We start from the raw sequence: 24,594 nt of genomic DNA on the forward strand, positions 1-24,594 counted from the left end.
TTAAATTGGGCCAATCTTTCCCTAGATTTCTGTAAGGCTTCTGTGTGGTCCTGTTTTATACACTTTTGTGTCACCATTATAAATTGGATGTTTTGGCATCCGTAGCTGCTTCATTTGGCAGGGAGATGTACAGCACTTCTTTCCCTAAAACTCCTCCATTTCCTCCTCCTCTTAGTTTCTCTCTGCTAATCACATCCCTGGTGTTTCTCTCTCCAGACTAGTTATGGCTTATGTATTGATACAGAGATGCTAATACTGATGATAGTTTTATTTTCTTATTTAAATAAAACTACTACTGAAGCCTTTAACACATAGTTCATTCTCATCTCCCCCTTATCAGGTGTGTGTGTGTGTGTGTGTGTGTGTGTGTGTGTGTGTGTGTGTGTGTGTGTGTGTGTGTGTGTGTGTGTGTATGTATGTATCTAGGTGAAAGAGAGACAGAGAAATTAACCAACTGGCTAGACTATGCACCTCCCAAATCAGAATTACCTTTTCCTACTTGATGGATAGTTTTCAGATACCTCTTTATATCTGTAGTGTCACTTCCCTTCCACCAATAGTACTCATAATATATTTATTAATTAATAATATATATATATATATATATGTATATATATATATAATATTTATTAATATATTTATTACTATGAAATTAATTTAGCTGATATATAATACTGTGTAGCTATAAAACCTTAAAGGCAACCACACAGCTTAGTAGTCATGCCCAATATTGACCAATCAGAATGAGATCCCGAAAGGTACTGCTACTAGGTATTAAAAAGAAAATCTTTCTATGTTAACAAGAAAATCTCCAGATTTTTTTTCCCTTTGAACAGTAATGTCATGATGTCCTCTAAGCAAGTTGTTTCCTAGTAACAAATGCAGAGTCTGTGTAGGTGCATTTATTTTTCTATCACAGTGCTGTTCAGATGTGAAATTCTAAAGAAAAGGATTTGCTCCATGGATGGTGTATTTACCCCAATTCCTGGCTTCCTAAGGAATTATTAAGAAGGTAAATATGGTGTGGAAGATCAAAGAGCATATTTTGAAAGTATGATTACTCAAGGAAAAAATGCTGGATATATATTTTTTTCTTATTGTATCTGTTTCCTCCCTTCTACCCCCTTTTTCTCAGTTCCCTCTTTCCTCCCCCTTAACCTGATGTAAACATGAAGTTGTCTGAATGTCTATTAAGCAGCTCACTTTGCTGTCCTATCACGTACCTAACAGACAATTGATGGCGTGCTTCCAGCTGGCAGAGCACTGGAAAGGTAGTATGCAACTTCAACTTTTTTTTTTTCTCCTTTTCAAACATGATTGTAAGTCTAAATTCACTGGAGAGTAAATATTCATTGAATATGCAAATAAAGAACAAATCTGAAATTAACTTCCCTGAATAAACTTAGTGCTCCACTGTGGAAGTAGTTTCTGATTTTAAACAGGTGCAGTAGCCATGGATTTATTTTTTCCACCAAAAGAATGTGATAACCACCTACTGAAAGCATTATTAAGTTGCTCTATGTAAATTTTACTTATTTCTGTTTTACTGAGAATATAGAGGTGTGTTTCATAATGAAAATTACTCAAAATAAGACTGCCTTTTAGTGCTTATTTATGATATTATACTCACTTTATGTTGTTTGACACAGACAGTGCTTGGCCTATAGAAAGTGCTTTTTGGCAATATTTGGTTTTGCTGCCACAAACAACAGCATGTATTTTACATAGAGAAGATTGACTTGGTCTGGAGAGCTCACTGGAAGAAGAGGAGCCTGATGAATGAATGTGTGTGACTGTAGGGTAAAGGTAGGGTGAGGGAGAAGGATGCCAGGCTTTGTGTGTGTGTGTGTGTGTGTGTGTGTGTGTGTGTGTGTGTGTGTGTGTGTGTGTGTGTGTGTGTGTGTGTGTGTGTGTGCTCTTACTCATCTGACCAGTTGGATATGTAGTGTACAAAATCTAGCCTAGACACTCACAAGTTTCTTTGTCAAGAAAACCCCAAAGAGTCAGGGATATGACTGAAGAATCCTAAGAGATCCCTGCCTTAACACCTGGCATTTTCATAGCATGTGACTGCCTGACATTCACACATTCACAATCACCATTAATTCTCACAATCAGCCCAGTCTGGTGGCTAGTTCAATTACTGTTGTTCTTCATTTTACAGATAAGGAAACTAACGTAAGGCTTTGGGACTCTAAATGACTTCCTGAGGCTGCTTTTGGTTATATAATTGAGCTGGCGATGATTATGATGCAAATCCAGACTGAGGCTCTGGCTCCAGATCCAGTGCTCCTCCTTTCTTCCTCCTCTTCCCCCCAAACTTTGCTTCTTGTCCAACCACTTACTTTGAGTTGTGAATTATTTCACTTACATTTGAGTATAGTTAGCCTCTGTTTCTAAATAGTTTCTGAGCTACATGGGTCAGTTGGTGAAACTAAATAATTTTTCTTTTTAAATTTTATTTATTATTAAAATTACTAGAATATTAGTTCTGGTTAACTCTACTTAACACTCACATATGCTTCTCCTACTTGATTCACCATCATCTCCAAAGCCCCATCTCTCACACACAGTAAAATTATTTTAGATTTAAAAACAGAAAAAAAAGACTAAGGAGAAATGGTTAGTGTTGTGTTTTTGTTTTGTTTTGTTTTGAATGATCTTTTTCAACGAATTAGAAATCTTGAATTTTTCTTATAACTGGGTTAAATCCAATGCTCTATTCTATCTATCAAGAGACATTTATTAAATACCTACTATGAGCCAGATTTTGTGAACACTGGAAATATAAAAAAGAAGCCCATAACCTAAGGGAGGAGGCAATGTGTAAACAAATATATACAGCTTCTGTTTTTAAGTCTAGGAAAGGCCTTTTAAACTAAATCTTCTCCCATCCCCTGGAAAGAAGCCAACAAGCTTACTTGAGGACAAGCCTGGTATATGAATCTGCTAAAAAGTTTCACACTTTCACACCTTGCTCTGTTCACTAACTGAGGTATTTATACCTATCAGTATGTGTTGGAACCAGAGGCATTGAAGTGAGTATACAACCCCTTTGAAAATTAAAACTCTGAGGAAACTTGCCTCTTCAACAGTGGGTGCAGAGGAAAAGGGAAAAGCGATATGAATAACAGTACATTATGTAATACATTTCTTTCAAAATTGAGAATGTAAGGAATGAAAGAGAATTTCTACTTCTACTTACAAGGATTATTAGATTAGGTAGAATTGCTGAAAATATTTGTCTACACTTTTACCCAGAAAAATACATCTCCTTTAGAAAATAATTTTAAAAGTTTCCCCCTTCTCTCTCCCCTTCCTTTCCCATGAGGACCACTTTAAGATCTATTTTAAGACATTTAATATGGCATCTAGGGGTTTCGAGGATCTTAGTGAATTTAAATCAAATGAGTGAATTATCTAGTTTTGCTTTATTGTTAATATTTAATTTTTAAAATTTATAAGCTTTTTCCATATTCATATTGTTTATTGGAAATGTTACATATGATCCCCATTTTAAAAATGAAGAAATTGAGGTAGGAAGTGGTAAATGAATGACCCATAGTAAATTAATAACCTTGGATCAAAACAGTAACTAAGATTCAGCTTTTGGAATCCATGTCTTCTGAATCATCTTCTTTCCTGGTCTTAATGCTCAGTATTCTCTGGGATTCTTTATATTTCTTTAAAAGTTAATGGATATTAAAGCTTTAGAAGAACAGAATCTTACTTGTTCCACATTCTAGAAATGTGGGTGGGCAGAAAATGAAGTTCCTTTCTTAAAATGAGGAAACAAAAGCTAGAAAAAGTAAATATATTGCCTGAGATCTCAACACTGAGTGAGTTTTCTGTCATTTATCCCCCTGCTTGTGTACTTCTGGGCTTGGGCCCATTTTTTGCAATTAAGTAGCTGCTCCTTTGATTTCCAAATTTTTCCCCTTTTATAAATGAGGTAGTGGTAAAGCAGCTAGCTTCAGGATGAGCCTAATAATTCACATTGATTATACTTTCCAGTCTTTGGGTATTTTGGGGTAGGAAGGAAAGGAAATGTGTTTTTTTTTTTTTTTTTTTTTTTTAAACCTATGAAGCCTTTGAAATGATTATTACCCTGAAGCTGTATCCTCTAATCAACTCTGTTCTATTCCTCTTGCTGCTCTGCTTATCTAAATCCTACCTTCTTTCAAAGACTTCAGCCCACTGTGATTTTCTCCTCTACTTGTAAACTCCCTTAGCATTTGTTTATACTGTGCATTTAGCCCTTAGTAAATATACTACATGGTATTGTTAAATACTGCTTTTATCTACTTGTCCTATTTTGCCTCCTTAACTGGCTTGTAATTTTTTGAAGGCCTAAACCAGACCCTTCACTTCTTTGTAAAAACCCGAGTTGGTTTGCACACAGTAGGTATTTAGGAAAGATTCAGTTTTATAGATTGGTCCTCCCTGAATCCCCATAACTTTTTTTTTTTTTTCTTTTAGTTTGAAGCTGTCTCTCTACAAAGACTCTGCTTCTCTACACTCTACATGGCAATTCATGAATTTCCTTCTTAAATTCTGAGTTAGTAAAAACCCATCTCCTTTCTGTTATTATGGTAATTACTAGAGATTATTTTGTTTGGGCCCCTGGGGAATGCCTGCTGTGTTTCTCTGTCTGTGTATATGTGTGTTAAAATCTGAAAGTGTTTCCTTTTGAGGAGGTCAGTGGGGGTCATTTTGGGCAAGGATACTGGCTTTTGTAAAATGGTCTTAGAAGTTTTTGAAAGGCTTCCTGACTTTTCTTAAGATGGAAAAAAAAAGCCTCCTTCCCCCAAGCATTTTCAGTATCTGATAGAAAAATAAATGAATTTCCAAAATATTCTTGGTGATTTTTTTGAGATGGTGTGGAAGGGATCTATTTGTAGGGAAGTTGTTGAATGGGAGATGGGGATTGGTTCTATTTTTTAAAGAGCAGTTTTGCTTATTGGAATGAATTCTAAGCAATAATTGGCAAAGGTTAAGAAGCTTTATTTTAGTTCTTAGCTCTTTGGGGAGAGAATGTTTATGGGAAGGTGCTATGCAAATTTTATTGAATGAGAGTTATTGGAACTTTTGATGGGTAGGTAGTATGGACTCTTGAGTGGATAGCTTGAGATGTGGGAAGAAGAGAAGACAAACTAGGGATAAGTTATTTTTATTTTTTTTTTATTATAACTTTTTATTAACAAAACATATGCATGGGTAATTTTTCAACACTGAACCTGGCAAAAACTTCTGTTCCAACTTTTCTCCTCCTCATCCCCACTCCCTCCCCTAGAGGGCAGGTAGTTTCATACATGTTAAATATGTTAAAATATATGTTAAATACAATACATGTATACATATTTAAACAGTTGTGTTGCTATACCAGAAAAAGAAGGTAAAAATATCCTAGGAAGAAAACAAAGATTCAAGAGAATAACAAAAAGAGTGTAAATGCTATGTTGTGGTCCACACTCATTTCCCAGTGTTCTTTCCTTGAGTGTAGTTTGTTCTGTTCATTACCGATGTGTGGTACGGAAATGGTGAGGGGTCACCATTTAGTTAAAAAAAGCTGGAGAGATCTCTAGAGTAAAGCAAAGTTTATTGTACATTTTGGAGAGAAGGGCTTCCCACCCTAAATTCACACCTCCTGTGGGCAGGACTGCACCTTTAATCCCTAAAGCAAAACACTCCCCACCACTGACCCTCATCTTCATTGGCTGAGAGTCTTACATTCTAAAGATCTACCCACGAAATTGAACTTGACAAATAAGTACATAGTTGCCCATATTTGACTGAAATAGGGAGGAAATTGTGTCATGGGAGGATAGCAGGAAGGAGACTCAATTATGCCCAAAGTCCTTCAGGCCTTCTCAAACTTTGAAGTAGATGAAGCCTTACTCGATTTTCACAACTGTCTTGAAAGATCACCTCATCTCATTCACAATCAATTGGAACTTATTTGGATCCTCTCACCACATCCATCAGAAATAATCCTCATATGGTATTGTTGTTGAAGTATATAACGATCTCCTGGTTCTGCTCATTTCACTTAGCATCAGTTGATAAAGTCTCTCCAGGCTTCTCTGTATTCATCCTGCTGGTCATTTCTTATAGAACAATAATATTCCATAACATTCATATACCACAGTTTACTCAGCCATTCTCCTATTGATGGGGATCCATTCAATTTCCAGTTTCTAGCCACTATAAAAAGGGCTGCTACAAACTTTTTTTTTTGCACATATGAGTCCCTTTCCCTTCTTTAATATCTCTTTGGAATATAAACCCAGTAGTAGCACAGCTGGATCAAAGGGTATGCACAATTTGAAACTTTTTGAGCATAGTTTCAAATTGCTCTCCAGAATGGTTGTATCTATTCACTGTTCCAACAGCAATATATCTGTGTCTCAGTTCCCCCACATATCCTCCAACATTCATCATTATCTTTTCCTGTTATCCTAGTCAATCTGAGAGGTGTGTAGTGGTATCTCAGAGCTGTCTTAATTTGAGTTTCTCTGATCAATAATGATTTGGAACACCTTTTCATATCTGTACAAATAGTTTCTATTTCTTCATCTGAAAATTGTCTGTTCCTATCCTTTGACCATTTATCCAAATTTCTTTTTTTTTTTTCTTTTTTCTTTATTTTTAGGCTGGGGTTAAGTGACTTGCCCAGGGTCACACAGGTAGGAAGTGTTAAGTGTCTGAGACCAGATTTGAACTCGGGTGCTTCTGAATTCAAGGCTGGTGCTCTATCCACTACACCACCTAGCTGCCCCCTTTGACCATTTATCAATTGGAGAATGGCTTGATTTCTTATAAATGAGTCAGTTCTTTATATATTTTGGAAATGAAGCCTTTATCAGATCCTTTAACTGGAAAAATGCTTTCCCAGTTTATTGCTTCCCTTCTCATCCTGTCTGCATTAGTTTTGTTTGTACAAAAGCTTTTTAACTTGATTTAATAAAAATTTTCTATTTTGTGATCAATAATGATCTCTAGTTCTCCTTTGGTCACAAATTCCTTCCTCCTCCACAGGTCTGAGAGGTAAACTATCCTATGTCCCTCTAATTTATTTATGATCTTGTTCTTTATGCCTAAATCTTGGACCCATTTTGATCTTATCTTAGTATGTGGTGTTAAGTGTGGGTCCATGCCTAATTTCTGCCATACTAATTTCCAGTTTTCCCATCAGTCTTTGTCAAATAATGAATTCTTATCTCAAAAGTTGGGATCTTTAGGTTTGTCAAGCACCAGATTATTACAGTTATTGACTATTTTGTCCTTTGACTCTAACGTATTCCACTGATCAACTAGTCTGTTTCTTAGCCAATACCAAAGGGTTTTGATGACCCAATTTTGAAAAAGAAATAGAACAAGATATTTTTCAACTCCCTAAGTAAAAATCCCCAGGATCAGATGGGTTTATATGTGAAACATTTAAAAAACAATTAGCTCCAATGTTATATAAACTATTTGAAAAATAGAGATTGAAGGAGTCATACCAAATTCCTTTTATGACATAGACATGACACTGATACCTAAACCAGCTAGGATATAAACAGAAAGAAAATTATAGACCAATCTCCCTGATGAACATTGATGCAAAAGTCTTAAATAAAATAATAGCAAAAAGATTACAGAAAATTATCCCCAGGATAATACACTATGACCAAGTAGAGTTTATATCAGGAATGCATGGTTGTTTCAATATTAAGACAACTATTAACATAATTGACTATATCACTAACCAAATTAATAAAAATCATATGATCATCTCAATAGAAGCAGAAAAAGCATTTGATAAAATCCAACACCCATTCCTATTAAAAACACTAGAGAATAGGAATAAATGGACTTTTCCTTAAAATAGTCAGTAGCATCTATTTAAAGCCATCAGTAAGCATCATATGTAATGGTGATAAATAGGAACCATTCCCAATAAAATCAGGAGTGAAACAAGGTTGGTCCTATCACTTGTTACTATTCAATATTGTGTTAGAAATGGTAGCTTCGCCAATAAGAGATGAAAAAAAGATTAAAGAAATTAGAATAGGTAATGAGGAAACCAAATTATCACTCTTTGCAGATGATATGATGGTACACTTAGAGAATGCTAGAGATTCTACTAAAAAGCTATTAGAAATAATCCACAAATTTAGCAAGGTTGCAGGATACAAAATAAATCCACATAAATCAAAGCATTTTTATACATCACTAACAATCCAACAGCAAGAGATACAAAGAGAAATTCTATTTAAAATAACTGTCATAGTATAAAAAGTTTATTTTTAAAGAAAACCAAATTTTTATATCAACCCATCCTGATTGAATTGGTATGATTGAATCCGTTGGGCTATGTGATCTGGGGCAATTGACGTTAGACATTCAGCCCATGGGGATGATATGGGAATTCAATTTCTCCTGATTTTGGGGGTGGAGAAGAGAAAAGGAAAAAGATATGAATAAATACATATTTCTTCTGAAATTGGGAATGTAATGACTGAAGACATTTCTACTCTCACAAGGGTTATTAGGATTGCTGAAAATATTTCTAAGATATATCCTTCCATTCAAACAAATTTTAAAAACCATTTACTTGGGCTTCATGTATATGTCTCATTTCAAAGGCCTGTTAAAACAGTTACTATCCCCAAAAATCTTGGGAAGATTTGAACTAAAATTGCAAAATTTGGTCTTCCATAGGATAGATGGTATCCATGTTAACTCTACAAGGTAAAATGTTATAGAGCTAGACTAATTCCCAGTGGAGAGTGACTTAAGCTGAAGTCAGAAAGGTCTGAGTTCAAATCTAGCATTATATATTTATAGCTTCCTGAGTTTCCTCAGTTGTAAAAGAAAGATGATTATTTAGGATAATAGCATAAGGATAATTATTTAGAAGAACTTCCCAGCCATAACTCACTCCCCAGGGTTGACAAGAAAACTCAGCTATTTGTAAAGTGCCTGCTCTATAGTAAGCATTCTTATATAAATGTTAGCTATCCCATCTATCTTAGAAAGAGTCCAATGATTAGGAATTTAAGACTGCTAAATTCTGATTTTATGATATTATTGAAATGGATATTCCTTACTCTGCTCCTTTATCTTTATAAAAATAGGGTGTTTGGACACAGATAAAACATGTCCTAGTGATAGAAATAATACATGATTTTAAAAGTTGTAATATTTTAGGAATACATCTGTGAGATATGTAAAAGAAATAGTTTGGATTCTCTATTCAGTGGGGGAGGGGGGAATCACATGATTGAGATACAAGCTACAGCAATGAGTAAATGAGAGCCTACTAGGGAGGTGATACTTTGACACTACCTTACTCAGTGACTAGCATCTTGTTCTGTTTAAATAGGTCAACACATAGCTTTAATCCAGAAGTCCAAAGAGAAAAATTGGGGGATTAGTCTAAAATGGTTCCTTACATATTCTTTGCTATGGAGTGCAGTTTTAATTTTTTTTCTCCCTTCCCCTCTTTATCTGTTTTGTGACTATTCCATTGTCTGCTGTAAGTGAATCAGTTTTACCCTTCATGGGCAACTTGGAAATATTTTGGCTTTGTGGTGAAGGAATTGACAGAGGGAAGCTTTCTCTGTTCTTAATGTCCTACCTGCTTCCTCACTTCTGGCCATATCACTTATTTTCCAGGTCTAAATATACAAAAAGAATGTGTATGTTATTTATGATTTCATACGAGTAATAATGGATTTTTCTTACATTGACAGATGCTAGGGGATACCTTTTTTTTAATCTCTCTCTCTCTCCCCCCCCCCCCCCCCCAGCTGGAGTTAAGTGACTTGCCCAGGGTCACACAACTAGGAAGTGTTAAGTGTCTGAGACCAGATTTGAACTTGGGTCCTCCTGAATTCAAGGCTGATGCTCTATCCACTGCACCACATAGCTGCCCCCCTAGGGGATACCTTTAAATACTTCTGTGTTAACGTGACTATGCTGGGGCTTCTACTTTTTTATCAGTAGGATTTGCTTATCATTTGTTCTCTGCTTATGAAATATAATTGTAATGCCAGAGAAACTGAGGCAAGATAGAGATTAGAGAACAATTTAATAATTTATTAAATGGTAGAGATTTACTGGGACCAAATGGATTCATGGTATGGTTCCAGGTCTGAATGAGACTTCAAGAATCCAGCAAACCGTGTGAGTTTTCAATGACCTATATAAACCTGGCTCAGGCTCAGGGGTAGATTGAGGCAGGGGCAGAGTCCGGGTGCTGAGAGCGGGAACGGGACTCTGACAGAGATGTGGGGAGGCATCTTGATAAGACAGTATCTGACATTCTGATAGCTTCCCTATTATTAATTGGCTTAAGATAATAAGGTTTGTGGATTTTTTTTTTTTTTAAATTATGGCCTTGATCACTATCAACAAATCCATGTATAAAGAGCAGAGAAAAAAAGGATTTTCATGAATATCTCGAATCCTACTTTTTTTTTTTAAAGTAGTTGTTACTTTTCCCATTTATTTTCTTTACAGCATCTATAGTTGGCCATACAGATATGGACTAGAGTAGTTTGACAATCTGTAATAGAAAGAATTTTGTATCCTTGAAAATGTACTGTGTTCATTGCACATATATTGAACCTATTTCGTGTACATGTTCTAGATGTGTGATTTCCTTCCTTTCATAGAGTTTATATTTGTATGTTTCTGATAGGAGAGCTAAGATATATACAGGTAAGTATTATACAGTATGTAATATAACTATCTATATATCTACATATATCTATACCTGTTTATCTATCTATCTATATATACACACACACACAGAGCTTACTATGTGTACTGTATATCTAATTCACACTATATAATACACTATATAATACAGTCACAATGTGAGTAGTAATATAACACATGTAGCAGTGCCGTGATATATGCAAAGTATCTTTCTCATGAGTCCAGAGATCATATTTGGCTAGGGCGATGAGGTAATGCTTCAACCCAGAGGATACACTTGAATTGTACCTTCAAAGAAAGCAAACATAAATTGAGCAATGTACTCACATTCTAAATAGAAGGAAGAGCTTGATTAGTGGAGAGAAACAGCAAATTTTTGACTAGCATTTAGAGAATGGAAGAGGTCCCTTTGATTGAGGCATAGGGATTGTGAAGTCTGGAATTGGGGCTATATGAGCTGCAGAATTCACTCCATATGAGAGGATTTGTAAACTGCTAGGTTTGGGGTATGCACTGAGCAATTGACTTTACCTAATGCTTTCAGTGTTATCAAGAAGATAAACAGTAGAGATAATGAATTTATGGACTAATGGTGAAGAAGAATTTGTCCCAGACATGTGCTTTGGTACTCTGTGAAAGAGGGGAAATATAGCCACTCTTGGAGCTAGGTGGCTGGGAACCAGCAGAGTGGAGGACATGGTTCACTGGCTACCAGGCTTCTGCTTTTGTCTGGTCTTAATCCCAATGGTTTTAATTGTGGCAGATGCCCTAGCATAAGATTTGAAGGCCTAAGAAAATCAGTATTTTAAAGTCTTCCTCCAAGTGAAAAAAACTGGGTCTTAAGGATACAGTTACTGCTTGGTGAATGTCTAACTGGGTTGACTGGCATGTGAATCTCTATCTTTACATTAGTTACTAAGAAAATCATGTCGATGTGGATATGGGTTCATATAGGTTTGGTTCCTTCAATTGGTTTCTCCTTGTGCCAGTTTCCATTCAGGCCAGGCTTCCTTGTGGATCTGTTTCTAATCTCTTGAAACAGTTAATGTTCTTTCTAAGAAATCAAGAGGCACACTTGGGAAGACCCAGCTCTTCCAAAGACATGTCCAGCCTTTAATGAGCACATTAATTTAGAATATTAATTTGCCTTTTAAAAAAAAAGAATTATTGAGATTCTCCCCCTTGTAGGTTTTTTTTTTTTTTAAAGATCTAACTCAATTAGAATTCACTTGGCCAATATTTCATTCATGCCTTTTGTTTTCTTCTGACTGCTGATAATAATGAGCTCTAGTGAGCTATGCTAGAGTGTATGCACATTCTTATTTTCTTCTTTGGGGGGGGTTTTGATTATACTGTTCTTAATGAAATTTCTTCAATTTTGCAATTCAGTCTCAGAAGACAGAAGGTTCAGGACCTAGTGAGCAAATTGTGTCCAGCCTCCTCCTCTTCTCTTCTCCCACCTCCTCAACTTTCCCCTGTTGGCATTGTAATTGTAATTCTGGGGGGAAAATCCTGACACAGTTATTGGGTCTTTTTTGATTATGCTGAAGAACTAAACTGTCAGATCTACAGCTGTAGGAGGTTTTACCTCTGTGTTTCGTGGCTCTCCCTGCTCTGTTTCCTGACTGTACCATTTAACCATAGACGTGTAGGGCTCTGGATGTCATGGCCCATGCTGCTGCCTTGACTACTGTCTCAGATGTCTGACATGCTCAGACTCTAAAGAGCTGACTTGGCAGCTGCCCAGCAGACTTTTATAAAGACTCAGTTGGTGGCCTGAGATTCAGGCTGTCAGAGTTGTGTTATGCAATAAATCGTTTTCAGCAGAAGTTATTAATCCAATTTCTGCTGTAGCTTTTTTTTCCCCCTTTAAATAGACTGTAATCAAAGATAAGTACACATTATTTGATGGGAGTTTGGAAGAAGTAAAACTCTTCATGCATAAGCATTTTCTGTCAGTTTGCTTGAATCCGTCAGGCTACAGAAGCCTTCCTGCTTGAAAAGCTTGTAATTTAAAGGAAAGGTAAGGGAAACATCAGTCATGCATGTTCAGTTGCCTTTCCCTATGTTCTTAGTCATTTGTTTTGTTTCTCTGAGTATATTTCTCTCCTATCCTTCCTTTTTTGTGTATTTAAATAATGGTAATTAAAACATTTTCTACACTATTTTATGGAGGAGTATGGAGGTGATCTGAAGGAATTTTAAGTCTTATTTGTTTTTTAAAGAAATTTTTTTCTATTATGAACTTAGCTGACATCAACCCATGAATAGAAAAAGGCTTCTGTGTAACTAAACTGTTAAATAGTTTTGCCTGTGTGTTATTCTTTGAATCACATAATCCCTTGCTTTCCAACAAAACTAAATGATACTTTGACAATATCAGTATCTCTGCATTTTTTGTCTATCCAGGTACGGGGAGTATGATTCATTTTCATTCCTTATCATTGGTCACTGCATTGATCAGTCTGTAGTCTTTCAGACTTTATTTTGGTTATTTATAAATTTTTCTGGAACTGCTCACTTTCCTCCATTGGTATTTGTTCATAAATCAGTTTGGTTCATCATTTGTAATCATTTATTTACATTTTTCTATCATATTTTGTTGAGCCAACCCTTATATAACTTTTGGGGCCAGAAGTCCTAAATTTTGTTTTATTTGAACCAAATCAGAAGCCATAAGTGATAGATGCCCTTCTTCCTTCCTTCTCTCCCCACCCCCTTTTCTTCTCTCTTCTCCCTACTCTTCCTCCCCCACTGGAGAGGAGTCTGGATACCTTCCTTGGTGAAGGAAGTATCTTTTCAGTTATCAAATGGTGAAGAATAGTGAACAAATTCAACTATATTGGATTACATCTGCTCTTAATAGTGGTCAAGTTGTCATATTTAAGATCACTAAAAGCAAGAAAGAGAGGGTAAAAACAAAGTGAAATTCTATGTTAGATTGTCTTGAATAGAAAAATAACAGATAAGGAAACAAAAGTAACCATCTCTCTTTTCCTTTGGGTTATTATTTATCCTTCCAAAGCAATTCTTAGTCCTGATAACAAAACCCAGCCCTTTTGGTGTGTATAGTAGAACAGAGAATTTGCATAAAGTACTTATTCCATTTCAAGCTTCCCTCTTCAGTCTTTTACTCCTTCCCTCCCTGCCTCTGACTGTCTCTCTCTCTGTTTCTTCCTCCTTCTCTCCCTCTTCCTTTCTCCCTCCCTCTTCTGACCCCATTCAGCCCTCGAAAAAAGAAAACAAAAATTATCTTAATTAACTCCTTGTAGATTTGTGTTGCTAGTTGGGACTGACCTTTTGAGTTCTGGTTTTAGGAGTACAAGAAAATCAATTAAGCTGACAGTGGTAGTAGAGGTGGCATTTAGGGCAAATGCTACCAGTACTGAGCTTTGAAGGGTCAATCTAATTTTGATAAATGAGGAAATTTAACTTCTTTCTTACTCTAAGTGAAACTGTGGTCTTATGCCACCTCCCTCCCCCCAACCCCCCCAACTTAGGATCTCAGTTTTCCTTTAAGTGTTTATCTTGGCAGAATGAAGTGGGGGAGCTTTGGTCATTTTGTCTAAACTTGCTTGCCCCTTCTTCCTTCTCCCTTCCCCCCTTCCTTCCCCCAATCTAATTTTTTTTGAGCTTTGGTCATTTGGAAAGTTAACATCAGTACCTAGTGAGGCTATCAAGTTCTATTAAATGCTACATTCTCTGGGAGACTGCTTTTATAGTTTTACATGGAATTTAATGCTGCATGTAGCTATATTACCTCTCTCTCTCTGTTGATTTATGATCCTGGGTATAAACCAAACCAGATCAGATACTTACCGTATGGAATATTTTTGACTTTAACTCAAAATACAGGTGTGCATAAACCTTCAAGGGCTTAATCTCAATGTGGTTTTCGTATTGGTTTCTTTTTCATTTGAAGCTTATAGAGAAAGGCAATTTGGATGTCTTTATTGATTGTATTGGCTTCTCTTTGGGCATGAAGAGAGATTGTGGGACCTGACAGGTCTTTATCTCAACAGGGTAAGAATTCCTAAACAACTGATGTTTAGATAACCATTATTTCTCTTTCTACTCTTTCCCCTTCCTCTATTGTTATTTGGTGAATATCAAGTCAGGTAGACCTTAGTGGATCTTTAATAGCTGTGTAATACTAGCCTAGTTAGGTATGAACTTTAGTTTCTCCATCTGTGAAATGTGTCTAATAATTATACAACCCTTTTATAAAGTTGTTTTGAAGTTTAAATTGTGTGGCTCAGAAATGGTGAGGGGTCACCTTTTAAATAAGAAAGCTGGAGAGATCTGTAGGAGCAAAGCAAAAGTTTCTTCTACCTTGTCTCGAAAATTGGTCCCTTCCATGGAGCAAGCAATTGAAAGGAGGGAGGGACCTTTTAGGACAGGTTTGAAACTTTAAAGTAGTCCCTAATGCGAATACCCCTCCCTACTGACCATCATCCTCATTGGCTGAGGGTCTTACATTCGAAGCTCTGGAATTACCCAAGAAATTGAATTTGATCAATAACAACATAGTTGCCCATATTTGATTGAAACAGGGAAAAAACTAGTATAGCAGGAAGGGGCCTTAAGTATGCCCTTCAATCAATGCTCAAAGGCCTTTAGGCGCATTTAAACTCTGAGGTAGATCAAGTCTTATTTGATTTTCACAACTGTCTCATCTTATCTCATTAAAAATGACAAAATAACTGTGTGACCCTGGGCAAGTCACAACCCCAGCCGCGCGGGGTGGGGGGGGATGACAAAATAAGTGAAGACCATTGCAAACCTTGAAATACTTTCTAAAGGTCATTTATCATCAGTTTTGTTGAATGTTAGTGCTTTGCTGTGCTAATCTGTTAGGTATTCACTCTGGATTGTGCATGAGTTCTGAATGCATTCCTAAAGACACAGATGACCATCTTATCAGTGAATTTGGCATCACTGGTACTGGAGGGCAGCCTGTTGTGTAAAAGATTTTCACCTCTGTCATGTGCAGTTTATAGCTTTCCTCATCAATAGTCTATGTTTTTTAAAAGCTTCCAAATAGGTATTCAGGTAATAAATTATAAGAACTCCTGATGCAGTTATGGTATATCAAATCAATTATTCAGTTTTTAAAGCATGGAGTATATAGAAATATATTTTGAACTCTGTAGATTTATTCACACCAACTATTATAGATTACCACAGTATTTCATTTCAGACTTTATTTAAAGAACATTGATTTGATTTGATACATCAGTATATCAGTTCAGTATTGGGGACAAAGTATAAAGAAAATGTTACACTCACTTGTCCTTTGAATTTGTGCTGGTGCCCTCTCCCTGTCCCCAACAAATCAACCCCAATGGCATTTATATTCTTTGTAGCTGATGTAGCCCATAGAGCATTGGGTCTTTGGTCTGGAACACCTGAGTTCAAATTCATGCTCAATTGCCAGCAGCATCACCCTGGACAATTCAGTTAATCTGTCAGCTAAAAAATGAGGTTGAAAATAGTACTAGTTATAGAAAATCAAATGAGCTAATAGTTCTAGTGTTCTTTGCATAGTATGTGACATTTATTCTTCCCTTTCATTCCCCTGCTTTTCACCCTTCCTTTAAATCCTCTTCTGGTTACTCAGGTATAATTAAAATTAATTTCCCTTAAGCTAAATCAATGATTGTCATTGTAATGATTATCCTTTTTTTCCCCCTCCAAGCAAAAGATTGCCAATTTCTTCAACTATCTCTTGGTAGATATTATCCCCAGTACCCTCCTTATATATTGTATATTTGGTGGTAAGAACTGAATTTCAAAACAGACAGCCTGAATTTGAATTCTATCTTTCCCCTCTTTGGGAAGTCAGTTTTCTCTCAGACTTAGTTTTTCTCCTTAGTGCAACAGGGGACTTGGTTTAAATAACAGAATCTTAGATTTTGGAGTTTCATGTGATTGCTAAAGGCCTGTCATTTAAATGCTCCAGTAAAAGCAGTAAGGCACTTTGTTCATGTGTGGCTCAAATTGGTGAGTAGTCACCATTTAATAAAAAGCTGGGGAGATCTCTAGGAGCAAAGCAAATTTTTTTTTTTTTTTTTTTTTTTTTTTTTTTTTTTTTGGTATATTCCAACCATTGGGCAGGCAATGGAAGGGAGGAGGCACCTTCTGGGACAGGTTTTACAATTTAAATAGTCCCTAATGAAAACACCCCTCCCACCACTGATCATCACCCTCATTGGCTGAGGGTCTTACATTCTAAAAGTGGGAACTACCCAAGAAATTGAACTTGGCTAATAAGTACATAGTTGCCCATATTTGATTGAAGTAGGGAGAAAATGATGTCATGGGAGGATAGCAGGAAACAGTTTTAGGTATGCTCTTGAATCAATGCTCAAGGACCTTCAGGCCTATTCAAACTCTGAAGTAAATGAAGCCTTATCTGACTTTCACTACTGGCCTGAGAGATCTCACCACATCTTGTTCATTTACATCAAGTTATGCAAGAAACTTCAATGTGGTCTATAAAATTTTTACCTTCAACTTACCAATCCTTTAAAAGCCACTGTACTAGTAAATATAAATGGAACTTTTCCCTCCCCTCTTGTTACATGGGAAACCTGTGTCTTTGACTTTGAGGAGTGGGATTGGTAATGCCATTATTCACATCCTTCTTTTGTCTTACATTGGCACTTTGCTGAAGTGCTTGGCTTGGAATCCAAGAAAATTCAAGTTTAAATTCAACCTCAGACCCCTAGACATTGCCTACAAGTCACTTCACCATTGTCTGCCTCAGGTTCTTAATTTGTAAAATGGTAATAATAATAATAGTCCCTGCCAGTGTTCATGTGAGGATAAAATTATAAAAATATTTATAAAATGCTATATAAATGCAAGCTTTTATTTATTACTTGTGGAAGTAAAAATCTACTCCAGTTGTGTAAGCAAGAACATCTGCTGCGGAATTGTTAGAGAATATGTTCAGAGAAGGGAGAGCTTCTTTATGATTTGGAGAAGACAGCCCTTCAATATTTCTAGTAAAATGGTTTCTTGTTTTTAGACTGTTCTCTGAGATAGGTCTCATACCACAGGCAGAATAAAATTTTAGTTTAGTGAATGTGTCTTAAAATTTCCCTTCTAACATATTTGGGGTGTAAAAAGCAAAAGGGGGTGGGGGAGTTAAGTTCTTCGATAGAATGTTTCAGGTCTTAGTTTACCCAAAATTTTAGGTTGTCATCTGAGGTCTTTTGCACAAATAAGTTGGTCTGTATGCCTTACTGATATGAATGTATGAATACAATTGTTTTCTGAAACATTAATTACTGTTTTGCAAGTGTACTTGAAATAGGTGGAGGTTTTTAGAATAGAATGAGTTGAATGATTGCTTCTGGTGTAGGGTTCAGGCCAGCAAGTTTATTCAGTTTATTCAGGCCTGGTGGAAGTTTATAAACCAAGATAGTAGCAAGTCATTTATAAAGTGCTTCAAATTGATAAAATGTAGTTTTTGTAAGTTTTTAATTTTACAGATGAAGCAATGAGGTCTAGATTGGCAGAGTGATTTGCTGGTGGTTACATAGTAAGTGAAGTTTCAAGGAGAGATTTCTATGAGTACATCTTTCATTCCTGCCCAGCCTGCATGTACTTCCTTTTTTTTTCCTTTTTCTGAGGTTGGGGTTAACAGGGTCACACAGCTAGGAAGTGTTAAGTGTCTGAGACCAGATTTAAACTCGGGTCCTCCTGACTTCAAGGATGGTGCTCTATCCACTGTGCCAACTAGCTGCCCCTCTGCATGTACGTCCAATCATAACTGTGGAATACCCAGAAAAAAAAGTTTTTAACCAAACTTCTTGACCCTGTCAAAATGGTCTGACATCAGAAACTGACATCACCAGTGGGAATGACATTTAAAAAGAGGCATCACCATCTGATTTATCTCTTTCTTCATTATGCTTGTTGCTGAAACCATCCATATGTTGCTTCATTAGACTCACTCATGGTGTTTTTCCAAACTTCTTACCTTTCTCTGGGCTGCTCCTCATACTTCCTTCTCACACTTTATCTTTAGCATTCCTTCTGGCTTCCTAGGCCTTCCCCCTTACCCTGTCCTTCATAGAGAGACTGTCAAGGAAAATGTAAACTTTGGTAATGTAAAATGTAAACCTTTATTTTTGTGTCTGGCATTGGGCTATGCACACACACACACACACACACACACACACACACACGCACGCACTTGGACCACATATTTATATCTGATGCTTAATAAGATGGCTAATTTGTGAAGTGATAGTGAAAAAAGTTTTTTTTGACAGAAAATTTATGTGATTTTTAATTAGCTCCTTAGCATTAAAGTTTCTGTTATAAAAAGTAATGCTCTGATGAAAACTTAGATAAAGTCGCATTGTGGTGGTAGCTTTTAAGTGCAAAATATTTCTTATACAACATCCAGACATGGGAAGAGTTTTCTTTTGCATTGCTTTCCCCACCTCAGAGGAGTGAGTGGGCGGAAATTTTCATACAGTTAAATGGAGGTATGTTTCTGGAACACCTTCATCTTTCGTTTATGTGTCTAGGAAACCACTACTAGGGAGCCAAGGAGATGATTTATTATGATTCTGCAGCCCCCAAAGCCGGTTTTATTTTTAGTATTTGTGAAGGATCATCACCTAGAGTCAATTATTACCAGTTTGAATTCTGATTTTGATGGTTGGGGGGGGAAGGGAGATGAAGGCGATGGGTGTGATCTAGAGTGCTAAAGAGCTGAGCTCCTTCAGGTGGAGGGATGTATAATCAGATTGGAGACAACTAAAGAGCACCCTGGAGAGTCACCTTCATCTCAGTCTCTAGAATTTTCCATCTCATAATCTTTGCAGTAAGTTTACCTAGTGGTTTGGGTAAGCCACTTTACAGATTGAAGAATAGAGAAGTTAATGTTTTCTTAGTTAGTAAACTTCATAAATTATTTCTGTTGTAGGATTTAAAAAATCCTTCATGTTATCTGTTTTAACTTGCCTAAACCCATGATGGTTGACACCCCGTACCACCCTCACCCCCCCCCCACAAAAAAAAAAAGTTCTTGGAGAGTTTTCTAGTAATTGAAGTTATGATGAAGTTCCCAGTCAAAACAATTGAGTACAGTTATTAGTAAGTTCATATTAAAGATGTTTTGGGCTTTTAAAATTTATTATCTTGCATGGCTTCAAGGGTACTATTCCTTCCTCTGGTGTAATGGAAGGAGTATTCTGAGTCAGGAAAATCCAAAATTGATATTCAGACCAAGACCCTGATTAAATCTTTTTATATTTCAGTTTTCTCATGTGCAAAGTGGGGTTGGGCTAGTTTGCTCAGTAGATGGAGTGCCTGACCTGAATTTAAATCTGACTTGAAGAAATATATTAGCCTTGTGACTGTAAGCAAGTCACTTAAAACTGTACAAGGAACTGGAAAGAAAAGTATCTTGCCAAGAAAACCTCAAATGGGGTAATGAAGAGGCTTGTCATGAGGATTAAATGTGATAAAATATCTTGTCCTTTGTTCTGGAAGAGAAACAATGACATCTGGAAGGTGATGTCATGACTTGCAAGTGAATTGGATTTAAGTGGCAGAGGCAAATTCAAGAGCCTCATTCTCTCCTTTTGGAAGCCATCTGGGTCTATTATGTTTCTTAATTGTGCTATTAAGAAAGTTGATTATCAGGACTGGACCTTTAACTTCATTATTATAGAGAATTTCCAGGTGAAGAAGCTTCCCCTACTGTAAGTTGACAACTTCCCTGTTGCCTAAGACACCAAATGCTAAAGTAACCTCAGATTCTATGGTTAATATGTGTTAGAGATGGGACTGAAATCCCAAGTGTTCCTAGCTTTGAGGTCAGCTCTGTCCACTAAGCTATGACAGACTGATTTAACTTGATTATAGTGTACAGTCCTTTTGAAATTGCTTTATCTCCTTTGCTAAATTATTTAAATTTCATATTAATATTCATCATATTCAGTTATCTTTTTCTCTGTTTTTGGCTTTTCCTGGATTTGGTGTCAGGACCATATATGAATTGTGGAAGGAATTTGACAGGATCTCTTTTATATATATATATATATATTTTTTTTTCTTTCAAAAATAATTGGAATAAATTAATTTTTAAATGTTTGATAGCATTCACTTACAAATTTCTCTGATCCCAGGATTTTTCTTTGGGAGTTCATTTAATGTCTTGTTTTTCTGAAATTGGTTGGTTTATTTAAATTCTCTTTTTCTGTTAATTGGGATATTATGTTTTTTCAATATTCAGCCATTTTCTTAAAAGTTGTCAGTTTGTGACATATAATTGGGCAAAGTAGTTTCTAACAATTCGTTTATTGTGAAATCTCTTATTTAATACAGATGATTTGGTTTTGTATTTCTTTTTTGAAAAGTTAGACTGGTTAATGATTTAATGGATAGACTGCTGGGCCTAAAGTCAGGGAGACATCTTCCAAAGTTCAAATCTGGCTTCACATATTTGCTATCTTGAGCAAGTTATTTAACCCTGTTTGCCTCATTTGTAAAATGAGCTGGAGAGGAAATGGCCAACCATTCCAATCTTTACCAGGAAACCCCAAGTGAGATTCCAGGTAGTTGGGACACAATTGAAATTGACTGAAGGACAAAAGTGTTTGACTCCAGGGTCTGGAGTTAGCCCACTGGGTTTCAAATATACTGTGTGTCTTTTCCTTCTGGTTTGGTTAATCTTATGTTTAATGTTTATAATTTCTATTTTAGGAAACTTACAAAACTACCTTCTACTTTTAAAGGAACAATTTGTTTTGGATGCCCTTAAAAATCCCCTTCACTCTTATTCTAGCAAATTGTTCTCTTTGCCATGTTTATCTGTTATCTTTTTATTGAGTTCCTGTTCTATTTCTTTAATCTTTCTTAGTTCTATCAGGTGAGTTACCACCCCTTCATCTCCAAAGATTTCTCATGTCATCCCCACTTTTCTTTGGTCCCATGTCCCCTAAGCCTTTATCATCTCTCACATGGATTGTGATAATAATAGAACAATAATAACCACAGTAATAATGGCTGTATTTTTATATGACAAAATTTGCAAAGAAATTTACAAATATCTCATTTGATTCTAATCAGCCACCTTGAGGAACCAGATGCTTTTTATTTGCATATGGAAAAACTGAGGTAGTCAGAAGTTAAGAGGATTGTCCAGAGTCTCTTTTTGAAGCTGTATTTGAACTCATGTCTCCCTGACTCCGTGTCATGTACTCTATCCATTGTTCCATCTACCTGAACTCTACTCACCTTACTAGGATCAATAAGTGTAAAAGTTGCATGGGAATGCAGAGGCCATCTAATCCATAGCTTATATAGAATCTTTGCAGGGCCTTCCTTACCTCTAAAGTAAGGCCTTTCCTGCTTTGTTCACTTGTTAGTGTGGTACCTCCCCTCCTCTTGTGATAGTTTCTATTTGTAGGTGCCTATTTCTGTGCTTCTCGTCTCCCTAAAAGAATGGAAACTCTGATGGTTGAATTTTTTTCCCTCTCTATATTCTCATCATGTAATACAATATTTGACATGTAGTAGATATTAAAAAATGCTTGGGGGCAAGGGAGTGTGGGGTGTTTTTTAACCTCCCCTAGCTAAAACAAGATGCTTTAGAACTTGTTAGTATTGGCAATAATACTCCATTTCCAAACCCTGCTCAAACAAACAAACAAAAAAACAACCCAAAAAACCCAACAAAACTTGGTATTACTGATTATCAGGCATTTAAGGGAAGTTTTCTGTGTTTAATAGTTGCATGGTGTTTTGTTTTTTTTTTTTTTTTTTTTTTTTTGTTTTGTTTTTTGTTTTTTTTTTTTTGTTTTTGTTTGTTTGTTTGTTTTTTGACTGTGAAAAAACCCCATTTGAGAGAATGGAAGCATATGGTTGGCTTTGCTGGCTAGATGGCTGACATGCCCCTGCCTCCATCCCTTCGGTGTTGTAATGCTTTCTGACATCCTGGATATGGGTATTGGACACAATTCTTCTTGAGAAGTTTTCTTGGATCTGAATCTGAAGAGTTGCCTGGTTCCTTTAAGTAATCCTCCCTTTTTTTTTTTTTTTTTTTTTTTTTATTCCCTCCCCTCCCCTTTTCCCTCTCTTCTTTCTTTATTATTTTTAGGATGACAGTGATGGGATTCCCTGGTCAGAAGAAAGGGTGGTACGCAAAGTCCTTTATTTATCTCTGAAGGAGTTCAAGAATGCACAGAAGAGACAGCATGGTGATGGCATTAATGGGAGCGTGAAACCAGTGAATGGTAAGTTTGATTCTTCTCTGGCACAAGAAGGATTTCTCCAGTCCTAATAACCCTACTGATTTTGGAGAAGTAGTTGGGGCCTTGGAAGCTCCCTAGGAGAAAATCTCTTTAATTCTCCCTTCCCCTCTATGCTGATGCTTTCCCAAGGCACCTAAATTTGTAAAATTTTGAGTGGGTAGGGTGGCCCAGGTAAGGAATTTTTTGTTTTTATTTTTAAATACTGTGATTGTTATAAACCAGATGGTCCTCTCTCTGTTCTGCGCCTTTCTCCAGCTGAAGGCCACATCCTCTTCAGTGGACAATGGTTGCTGCCTAATAGAAGTTTTAGGACTTGTCTTTGAAGATCCAATCCACACTGGCAGACAGCCCTTTGTTCTTTCTGTTGGAGGAACATTCTCTAGCCTACCTTTCCAAGAACATAGAGTAAAGCACAAGCCTGCATCCTGAATGAATGTCACCCATTGGTGTGGAAAACACCTTGACGTTTCTTGTTGTCCTTCACAGCTCAAAGATCTATTTATTTATTTACATTTTAGAAAGCACATAGTTCTTTCTACTTCTTTGTGTGTAGCTAGAAACTAGTCTATTAAGTGTTATGGTACCTCTCAGAAGATTCTGAGAAATCTTGAAAAGACTCTTGATATGTGGCACTTGATATGTGTCCCTGTTTGACTTTATTCCGATATCTTTTATTCTCCCTTGGTAATACTCATTGTGGTGTGTGAACTGCCGAGAGGGAGGGAGGGAGGGAGGGAGGGAGGGAGGGAGGGAGGGAGGGAGGGAGAGAGAGAGAGAGAGAGAGAGAGAGAGAGAGAGAGAGAGAGAGAGAGAAGAAAGAAGAGGAGAGGAGAGGAGAGGAGAGGAGAGGAGAGAGAGAAAGAAAGAAAGAATGAGAATCTGAGTTGAATGTTGTAGATTTTGTCGCAGGGATAGTAGTTTTAGTCGGGCTCCCATTGCTTCCATATATGTGGAGAAAAGTAGTAGTAAGTAAGTAAGATTTGTAGTAAGTTGGAAGGAAGCCATGTAGGCAACCATGTGAACTTTGATAATATGTCAGAGAATGGAATATGGTATCTGATGTCTGTTAAGTTTTACGTAAAATTACATGTCAAATGGGGATAAATAATTCAAAGAGGCATTTAGTCTGTACCAAGAAGTGTTAAGATGATGATGATGATAATAATGGTAGCTCACTAAGGGTCAAATAAGAACTTTATGAACAGTGAACGGATGTTCCTCACAATGTATATCTTCAACTGCATCTGAGACACTAGATTACCTCTCTTGATCGGGATGCAGATTTGAATTAAATCCTTGCTTTAGGAATGTTTTAAAGAAATAGAAATGAGGTATTTTATACAAATACAAATACCTAAGGAATGAGCACCATGAAGTCCTGAGTTCAAATATGGCTTCATACACATAACACTTTCTAGCTGTGTGATCCTGGACAAGTCACTGAAACCCTGTTGCCTCTCAAAAAATTAAAACAAGCAGAAACAAAAAAGAATTATTTGAATATAGAGAGGATAATCTGTATATCTTTTTTCCTACATCCTTATGTTAAATTTCAGTTATACATGCTTTGAGCTTTTTTGAATTTTTATGTCTGGCCTAATTA

At 36.4% G+C, this 24,594-nt stretch overlaps 1 protein-coding gene across 2 annotated transcripts in view; it reads left to right on the forward strand.

Annotated features, from left to right (window-relative positions):
- Window positions 1–24,594, forward strand: part of JARID2 (jumonji and AT-rich interaction domain containing 2) — a 297,444-nt gene that overhangs the window by 105,238 nt on the left and 167,612 nt on the right. The window contains exon 2 of one of the 2 annotated variants that reach the window (XM_074272131.1): window positions 22,838–22,973. In XM_074272131.1, the coding sequence (XP_074128232.1) occupies window positions 22,838–22,973 (136 nt within the window). Of the gene's footprint in view, window positions 1–22,837; window positions 22,974–24,594 lie in introns of those variants that run through there. The other variant, XM_074272149.1, reaches the window with a different exon arrangement.

The sequence above is a fragment of the Sminthopsis crassicaudata genome, chromosome 1, assembly GCF_048593235.1.
Source record: "Sminthopsis crassicaudata isolate SCR6 chromosome 1, ASM4859323v1, whole genome shotgun sequence".
Classification (NCBI taxonomy): Eukaryota; Metazoa; Chordata; class Mammalia; order Dasyuromorphia; family Dasyuridae; genus Sminthopsis; species Sminthopsis crassicaudata.